Raw genomic sequence first — 10,062 nt, 5'->3', positions numbered from 1 at the left:
CACCAGTTTTCCATGGGTGGGCCATTTGTCATGAATGAGATTTGAACCACAATCACTTTCTCCAAAGTCAAGAGTGTTACACACTGAGCCATTTAGCAGGCACCAACAGGTTACATTAAATGTAACACAGTCGGTCCACAGCTACCCACTGAGTCGGTTAAGAGAACAATCCAGCATTTTTTTCGATTGAAGGTTTGATGTTGTGAAGGTTCTGATGTTGTGCAGGCCTGTGACTACCGATGAAGATAATAGTTGGACGTGCACTGATGGTGTTTGCTGGGTGTTGTTGGCAAATAAATGGGAACCAAGGAGGAGCATAATGTACAGTATACTGTATTGTGAAGAGGATGCGTCCGAGTACAGAGCCTTGTGGTACACTTTGGTTGACAGGCGCTAGAGTGGATCTAGATCTATGGATGGTGACTGTTTCCTGTTGTACAGGTATGAGTCGAACAATGGCAGAGCTCTGCCAGTGAGGCTAGGTCCTAGTGGTTGGGGAGGATGGCAGACAGTATGAAACGCAGCACAGAGATTGGCAAGTGCTGTCTTTAGGTCTGACGTCACATTGAAAGGGTACACAGAGAACAGTTGGACATGTGTTGGTGAAGATGGTTGGCAAATGCTTCCGTCATGATCTTGCTGAGAAAAAGAATCACTTTGTATTTGTAGTTGTTTTTTTTTTTTTTTTTGGTCCAAGGCCAGGTTTCTTGAGGATGGGTGTGACTGAAGCTGAAGCGTAAAAGGCCAGATCCGAGGGAGGAGTCGACCATTGTGTTGCAGAGGACTGGCAGGCAGGACTTACCGGTAACCAAAGAAGCAAAGTTCTGGCAGCAGGGGGAGGCTTTGGTCCTTGTGACAAGCTCGGTGACCGGATGTGTCTCCATCAGGGTGAAGGCAGACAAATAGAGCTAAGGGTGTTGGGTGAGTCGGTCAGAAATCAGAGTTGGTGGGGTGAGCGGTTTACATGGGCCGGTTGCCAGAAGCTGTTGGTGGATTGAGTTCACTTTGTCTTGGAAGAGGTCCAGGAATGTGGTGCAGAGGTCAGGGTCAGTTGAGGAGTGGTGGTGGTGGTGGTGGGGCTGCCGTTGGGGGGGTTACAATTGGGCAGAGTAGGCGTTTGATGATGAAAAAGATGCACCTTGGGATGCCAATCATTGTTTTGGTGTATGAAAGAGCTTCTCTATGTTCCAACTTGGTCATGGTAGGCTACCAGTCCTACAGTGAGCTGTTTGAAGTTTTGAGGGAGGAGAGGGAGTCCCTAGTGGTGACCCCAGAAGTGTTGCCAGTAATGTGAGCAACTGTAAAAACAAACAACAACAACAAAAAAAAAAACTTCCTTTGGTCCCCGATCAGTTCAATGTCAGAAAGTGTAAATGCTGTTTTCTCAGGCCCCTGTTAGGCTTGGCCTCTTAGAATTGCTCTCACTTTTCTCTCCCTTACGGCACCTTAGGGTGACTCTAATGAGGACAAGTGGTATCGAAAGTAGCTTACTGAAGATAACAGCATCAACACAAGAGCATATTAGGATGTGTTTGGATACTTGCATATTCCAGATTCAGTTTAATTAGCAATACTTGCATGAGACCCAACTCAGTTGTCAAACAAAACCAGCCTACTTTATAACTTTATGCCTTGAAACACAAATTGTCAGAGAAGGCCAGGCAAACTCCAACACAATAATATGCTACACAACAGTTGGCGAACTGCAGCTTTCCGTGGCAATGGGAAGGACAACATATTCCTTTTCTTACAAATCATTGTCTCTTTAAAAATGTTACGTGTCAGAATATTATTATACTTTATCGTGTCAAAAAATTCTTTTTTTTTTCAAAATAAATATTGATAAATGTTGCAGTAAAACTATACTTGTGCTTGTCAAGAAGTAATTAAAATATCTCTTATCTGGAACGCGAATGACAATGTGTTGTTTGGAGTTGGGGGGCTTCACAGTGGTGAAGGTCAGGATCAGCTCTAAACTGCAATTTTAAAAGAATAACCACAAGAAAATAAATAAACAAAACACATAGCCATGACCTTTAATATTTTTGCTAACACTTGGTTGTCACCCCTCTGACAGCATCACTTCCAATGAACACTCTTATCTTTGTGAAGACAGAACTGTTTGATGACTTGGTTGTTCAAGGGTCATAATATGTTGATCGGTTGCTGTACCAGTGTCCGCCTACCGTAATATAACCATAATATTATGAATCCTGTGTTCTATAATAGCCACATTCAAACCCCAAAACATTCCAAAAAAATCCTGCGCGACTGCTGTTTGAAGATTGAATGGGCCCCATGCCACCTGTTATTTAGTTACCAAAGGAATATTAAATCTAAAAAAGAATAATAATTACAGCAACATGCAGTAAGTACCACAGAAGCGTGCCAACAAAAAGACAAGCTTCAAATGCCGTCTTTAACAGGCCCTAAGAGCACGGCTTCTAAGTACTGTTTACTAAAACTCAGCTCCATTTATGGAGAAGTCAGCCGGCGATGTCTTGCAAGTATTTGCGGGCTGCTCACAAAACGACTGTCATGGATGAGAAGACTGTGTAATGGGTCTTTCCCCTGTAAGGTCAGAACTTTACAATCCAGTGAGTGAATTTATTTGTAAAATGTTTGGAAAAGTGAAGAAAAGTACACATTGAGAGGGATCATTGCAGGGGGTTCTTAAGTTCGACTGACTTCAAATAAATACAATTGATATGGAATATATTTTGATAACTGTTGACTTTTCACACATTTGTGGCTGAGTGTATACGGATCCCGTGCAAATTCTTGTTTTGTAAAAACAGTCCGAGTGGACCAGTGACTTTGAGAGTGGCCCGCCAATGTTTAGGAGTCAAGTTTGCTTGTTGACCTTAAAAATGTTCCATGGATGGAATGGCCCTGAGTGAGTCACAGGAGAAGCCGTGCAGCACCAGAGCAAAAATTATCCCCCCCCCCACCCCCCAAATGACACTTTATCATCCATTGTTAACTGTAGCTATTGGGATTAAAAATGATGCATTGAAATGTTTGTGTTTGCTTTGATTGTCAATGTCTAAACTGTACATGAGTATTTTGGGATTGGCACCATACTTTTAGATTTGTTATTATAATTATTTTTTATTTCATTTTGACTTTTGTTTTTTAACTTCAGTTCCAAATTGTTTTAGTTTTGATTGACAGTGTGGATGTGGGTGTGAATCTTTGTTTGTATGTGTTGTATGTGCCCTGCAACTGTCTGGCAACCAGTTCAAGGTGTAGTCTGCCTCCGCCTTCCGCCCGAAGTCAGCTGGGATAAGTTCCAGCAATTCCCTGCGACCCTGTTCACAATAAGCTATGTTGAAAGTGGACGGATGGATAGTTTTAACCTTGGCACAATCATATGCAGCTCTTGTATGTGGATATTAGTTGAATGCAAGTGTATCCAATGTGCTCTGCAAAATAATCACGCAATAATAATTACAAAAGTATATGCTGGAGAGCAGCACTGTAGATAATGGTCAGCGTCACATCCAAGAGGTTTTGGGTTAAAATCTCAGCTGCGACCTTCCTGTGTGACATTTACATGTTTGTTTTGTTTTGTTTTCCAAAATCCTGCATGATAGATGAATTAAAGACTCGAAATTGTCCAGACGTGTGAATTGTTTGTCTACATGTGCGCTGTGATTAAATGGAGACCATGCAGTCAAAAGTGTACTCGTCCCTCCACAACCCTAATGAGGACAAGCACTACAGAAAATAGATGGATGTTAGTCATCAGCAGTATGAAAAATACGGCAGCATCCTGTTGGAAAGCTTTAAAAGCAGCAAACACAGTGAATCAGCTATGATGTATTATTCCTGCTGACACTATGCCCTGTCAGGAAAAAGTCCGTCCCTGAACTACTGATATCTGACAGTAAATCAAGAACGGCGGTGAAAACGACTACAATTTTCATGTTAAGCCTTGCCTTCTAAGTGTCTTTCTCCTGTGAGACTGAAGAGGAGATGGTCAGATGATCGCCTTGCATTGTGGGGTCACTCCCACTCGTTCCTGTCTGCCTCGTCCCCACTCCTCCCCCCACTTCTCTTTCATTTCGCTGTTCCTCCCATAGTGCCAGCGAGACAACATACTGCCTTGCCGCTTGTTTGGATAAGTTAATGCTGAGATGTCAGCCTTGATTCTGATGTATCCCACCTGTTTTGGCCTCCAGCTGACCTCGCTCTTCCAGCTCCCCCCGCAGACATTCCAACACTTTTTGGGGGGGGGCTCTGTGTTTACAATACAACAGGCAGCCCCACGGTTTCAATCTGCTCCATCATAGTGTACAGTGGCAGGCCTTCCCAAAGAAGAGGAGCCTCCAAGAGAGTGAGCAAATCCCAAAAAGAAAGTCGGCATCAGTGTTGTGTTTTTACACAAATCGCCTAAAAGAGCGAAGGACGGGTTGGTCAGTGCTGAGGGGGTGTGGGGGGCCTCCGGTCACTCATAACATGCCAAGATCCTCCCACTCAAGCTCATGTGAACACCATGACCTCACCGCCTCGGGCCTTTCAATGAATTAGCGATGTTGATTTACAGGCCATGAAAGACCTCAAAGCAAAGACTGGCGTCAAATAAAAGCAAGTTTTCAACCCAAGTTGTCACCTCAAAGTTATGGCCGCCGTTAATTGCTTTACTACATCAATTTGGGGTTTCGACTCAGAAATGTGTTCATTTTGTTACATCACTGGCTGATCTGGGTGTGATATGAAGTGTGTGTAACCTCAGTTTAGAATCAAACAACGTTATAACAGACTGTAACTGTTTGATTTGACTTCATTTGGATGTTGTGACTTCACTGTACAGGTCTGAAAGTTGGTCAAGTATATAGTTCATTTCATCATTTAAAATTTGTTGAGCTTCTAGTATAGAAAAAAATCTACTTTGTTTTGTTTACCAATGACACTTTTTTATACCCAAATTCTTTTATATTGCAACATTTGTTAAATACATATTTTCAGAACCTCTGTAATTGTTAGAAGGGTTTTTTTCCATTGTCTAATAAGCGGTTCAGAAAATGGATGGATGGATCATTACATACAAAACGATTCATATTTCTGAAAAGTTCAGCGTTTCAACGTTGATTTCTTTCTGACTGAACGCTGTCGCCATCATGTGGTAAGTAGAACACACGACACATTAAAAACCGACTTTCATTCATTCCAGCATGGACATTTTGTCTTAAAATTCCTGAAAAATAGACCATCACTTTTCCGATTTTCTGCTACATATTAATCAATAATAGGTAATAAACTATCAAAGGCTGGATTAGCTTATTTTTTTTTATCAATGGTGCAATTTTTATTACATGATTTGATGTTTACAATTCTTGACACTGTACTGTAATCATAGTGAGTGAGACATTCAATCAAGGCTAAGTACTTTATGAAAATGTGAAAATTAAAAAAAAGTACATACCTTTGCTCTCTCCATTCCTTTTCCACATTCCAAGAAGTCGGCTGGGATGGGCTCCAGCATTCCCGCGACCCTCATGAGGATTAAGCGGTTTCGGATAATGGATATACAGTATTGTGCTGTATCTAACCTCCTATTCCCTCCCCACATTTACCAAGGTGGCAAACTGTGGTCCTCAAGGGCCACTTATTCAGATTCAGAAAACTTTATTTATCCCGTGGGGCAATTAGAGTTGTGCGAGAGCAGCTTATTATAGAGACAGTCAGAGCAAAGGAAAAACATAGGATGAGAGTAAATCTTATCTTGCATGTTTTCGATGTTTCCCTCCTCCAACACCCCTGATTCAAATGAGCAGCTCATCAACAAGCTCTGCAGGAGACTGATAACGATCCTGAACATTTGAATGTGTGTTGGAGGAGGGAAATATCTAAAAAATGCAGGACAGCGGCCCTGAAGGATAGGAGTTTGACACCTGTGAAGTAAAGGATACATTTCATGACCACAATGTAATTCCAAACTTTTAATGTAAAAGACAAAACAATAAGAGGCTATCTGACATGAAGAAATGTCATTGCGTTCATTTATCCTTTTCTTTCTGCTCTTTCTCCTTCTTGTCTTTCTCAGCCTTAGCTTCCTCAGCCTCGTGTCTCTTGATCAGCTCTTCCACCTCCTTCTGTTTCAGCACTTTGATCTTTGTTTTGCCGTCCTCCCGTGTCAGAGTGGCAATCTCCACTGAAAAGGGATGGCAAGGACAACAAAAATGAAACGATTTCGTCCACAGGAAACCTCGTATGACGCATGTTCCGGGAATGGTTGTTTTGAGCTCACCTTTCTCTGCAGAAAGCTTGCTGACATCCATGGTTTTGTTGAGAACTTTGACAGCCAGAGCCAGAGCCAAAGACAGTGTCATCTCTCCCTCTTTGTAGTCTTGCTTCAACATGGAAACTGCAGCCTGAGTGCGTTTCAAGACAATTAAAAAAATGCATGCAGAAGGAATCCTAATTTTAATGGACTGTGTGCAGTGTTGCCAAAAAAGACTTTTCTGCTCTGAGACAAATGCAAGTTGAAAATTGGCATCCATTAGAGCTTACAGCGCTGTTGTTGCCGATGCACGTTGCCTTCCAGCCACCGTAGTTGCCACTGGGGTCACTTTGGTACAACTGGAAGCCATAGTGTTTGTCCCAACCCATGTACAATAGGGAGACACCAAACGGCCTCTTGCCTGTAAACGGAAACCATAAATGACAAAGACTCGAAACACACACAGAACTTGACAACCAATAAATAGAAATGAATGTGGTTTACAGTCTTTTTGTTGAGGGCTACAGACAGGTACACATCTGACAAGTGTTGGTAAGTCATATGCTTCCCCCTGATCATGCGTGGGATCCATCCATCCATCCATTTTCTGATCCACTTTGTCTTCACAAGGGTCGCGGGGCGTGCTGGAGCACATCCCAGCTGCCTTCGGGCAGTAGGCAGGGGACACCCTGAATCGGTTGCCAGCCAATCGCAGGGCACACATACACGAACAACCATCCACGCTCACACTCACACCTAGGGACAATTTAGAGTGTTCAATCAGCCTGCTATGAATGTTTTTGGAATGTGGGAGGAAACCTGAGTACCCGGAGAAAACCCACGCAGGCACGGGGAGAACATGCAAACTCCACATTGGGAGGTCGGAGCTGGAATTGAACCTCTGCACTGTGAGGTCCACACGCTAACCACACGAACACCGGGCTGCCCATATGTGGGATCCCTCCCATTAAAAATAAATAAATAAATAAATCTGAAAATGTGGAATTCAATCCCGCGCTATTTGTGTGGGATAAGGACAGAGCCCTGCAATGTGATGCAGAAAACTGGGAGTAATTGACAAACCTCCCCCTAAAAATTTTCATAATATACACTGGGGGTGTCCAGATACAACTTTTTCAATTCTGATACAATACGATATTGCAGCCTCGAGCACAGTCCGATATCGATCCATTACAATATTAGCAAGGAATGATACATGCTTATTTTTTGGGGGGGTATAAAATGTCAGAAGAGACTTCAGGATACTATTCAAACAAAGAACAATAATCATCAACAGAAGGTATGAGAACATACGAGCTATTTACTGGGTTCCATATATTCAACCTCGAACATGAGAATGTACTGCACTTGAATAACTTAAATACTGTACAAAATAAATGAAAGGACCCTGAGAAATGACCATAATAACGACAATAAAAACAAAAAAAAAAATACTCTTTGAAATGCAAAACAACAATTTAAGTTTACTTCAGTGCATTTAGAACCAATCATGCTACTGTATAGAAGAGCAGGAGTGGAGTCTGGTATAGACCACTTGTATATGAATGCTAATATTTGAGATTTTTTTTTTTTTTTGGAGGGGGTGGGGGGTGACAGATATCGAACCAATATCCAATATCAATATCGGATCAGGACACCCCTACATTACACTTTAAACATACCACTACCAACAATACTCAAACATTTTAATACCATTTCAAAGTAATCTTGAAACATTACTTTCAGATTCTTGAAGGTAGACAACAAACTAAGCTTCCTACCTCCAAATTGAGTGTAGGCCTGCTTGATGTCACACAGTGCTGTCACCAACTGCTCACAAGGCATTGGCTCCTGGTACTGCAATAAATACCTGAAAAGGAAAAAATAATGCTCAAAAGCAACATTTCAGACTTAAGAGATGGGACATTTGTGACAATGAAAGGTTAAACATAAGACACGTTTTTCTGAGCCTTACCTTTGTGCAATTAGCCGCAGTTCATTTGTCAGCACATTGGCATCTGATGTGATACCTGCGACACTGCAAGCCATGTCCCTAAACACACACACACAAATAAGAATTAAGATGACTACGCTTTGTCCACGGCGATTAGCAAAGGGAGCTGATGCACTCACTCATTGAGCTTGTAGATCTTCTCAGAGAAAAAGACCTCGTCCAACAGTTTGTGGATGTTGCGTCTCTCTGCTGCTAGGAGCACCCCATCATTCGCCAGAATCCCAAGACATGTTCCGGCATGGCCGATTGCTTCCATTGCGTATTCCACCTGATACAGGCGGCCTACAGTGCACATTTAATAATAATAATAATAAAACTCAACATGACTGCTAAATCAGAATGGCACCAGAGGAAACTAACTCTTCTCTTTCGCCACACTGAAGACCAAATATCCAACTATGACAGACGTGCTATCCATCACGATGCACCAAATAACTATTATCAAATAGAAAGAACAATACACTTGCCTTCAGGGGAAAATATGGTTGTCCGGGAATCATATCTGCGAGACTAAACATCAAACAGGAACACAAATTAGTAGACTAAGAAGGTACAAAAGAACTTCTTATGAATGCAGAATGAGGTAACTTACCATTTCTTCGTCAGCGAGTAACCACCCTGCCGATAAAAATTGAAAGATTAGGAGGTCAGAGCCAGAAGAGAAAATGAGTCAACATTTTTACGCACATAGCTCGAGCATTCTAATACCTGTGGTTTTAATTGTGCCACATTTACGATGTACCTCAGTAAAGGACCTCAATGATAATACCTTAAAGACAAATTACAACGCATTTATATGGATCAATAATGAACTAGTGTGTCTCGGTGTGACAGCTTGCTAACTCAACAGAATGAATCTGCAATATCGAAGCTAAGCTAGCTAGCATGCTACTTCATAATAAAAGAGAACGAACACGACAGTCAAGCATTTCTGACTCTAAACACGTAGTTGAGAACAACGTTATCAGCGTTACTGATAGCGTATGTTTATAGTACCTTCGATGAAAAAGCGCAAGTTGTATTATCCAACGAAGAAAATTATTGTACTTTCTGTTTAACACTTCCACCGGTGTGAGAGTAGACGCTACAGTGAGACACTGGCTCAAACAGCGCCACCTGACTGTGGGAGGATAACGCAAGTTCTGATTACACAGTGCATACGTTACAGAACATACAAAGATTCACGTTTTACGACGTTTTTGTGGATTTCGTGTTCCCTCGGTTGAAGAGGAAAACTGTTCTATATCTGTTCACTATGTTCTGTTCTCACTCAACATACAGAATGGACGGTTAAAGCATCTTGCTTACTTGTCTTTAATTGGCATAACTCTGGAAGCACATGAACTCAGTCTCGTAACATCGGGGAGAACACAATAGTATTGTTACAAAAACAACCATCCTGACTGTTATGGACACAAAGTTCAAAAGCCAGCATCTGTGATGGTATGAGGCTGTGTTAGTGCCAATGGCATGGGGAACTTGCACATCTATGACGGAAGCATTCATGGTGAAAGGTACATACAGGTTTTGGAGAAACATATAGTGACATCCAAGCAGTGTCTTTTTCATGGACGCCCCTGCTTATTTCACCAAAACAATGCTAAACCACATTCTGCAAGTGTTAGAACAGCGTGGCTTCGTATATACAGTAAGAGTGCGGGTTCTCGACTGGCCTGCCGACAATGCAGACCTGTCCCCATTGAAAATGTGCGTAAAATATGACACCGGAGTCCGCGGACTGTTGAAGAGCTGAAGCTGTACATCAAACAAGAATTTGAAGGAATTCCACCTACAAAGCTTAAACCATTAGTGTCCTCAGTTC

At 42.0% G+C, this 10,062-nt stretch overlaps 1 protein-coding gene across 2 annotated transcripts; it reads right to left on the bottom strand.

Annotated features, from left to right (window-relative positions):
• Nucleotides 1–5,926: 5,926 nt before the first annotated feature.
• Nucleotides 5,927–9,364, bottom strand: psma4 (proteasome 20S subunit alpha 4). 2 transcript variants are annotated; one of them, XM_019887026.1, is made up of 9 exons: nt 9,237–9,364; nt 8,833–8,858; nt 8,708–8,750; nt 8,360–8,522; nt 8,202–8,279; nt 8,008–8,096; nt 6,517–6,647; nt 6,254–6,377; nt 5,927–6,157 (listed from the first exon to the last, which is right to left on the bottom strand). In XM_019887026.1, exons 2-9 carry the CDS (start codon nt 8,833–8,835, stop codon nt 6,003–6,005), a joined length of 786 nt encoding a protein of 261 aa, XP_019742585.1. In that variant the 5' UTR covers nt 8,836–8,858; nt 9,237–9,364; the 3' UTR covers nt 5,927–6,002. The 2 variants fall into 2 exon arrangements, with proteins under 2 accessions (XP_019742585.1, XP_019742586.1); XM_019887027.1 differs by lacking the exon at nt 9,237–9,364 and adding an exon at nt 8,949–9,019.
• Between the last annotated feature and the right edge of the window lie 698 nt (nt 9,365–10,062).

This window comes from Hippocampus comes, unplaced genomic scaffold, assembly GCF_001891065.2.
Source record: "Hippocampus comes isolate QL1 unplaced genomic scaffold, H_comes_QL1_v1.1 scaffold261, whole genome shotgun sequence".
Taxonomy (NCBI): Eukaryota; Metazoa; Chordata; class Actinopteri; order Syngnathiformes; family Syngnathidae; genus Hippocampus; species Hippocampus comes.
The sequence above is the reverse complement of the archived record's forward strand: the minus strand, read 5'-3'. Positions and strand labels throughout refer to the sequence as shown.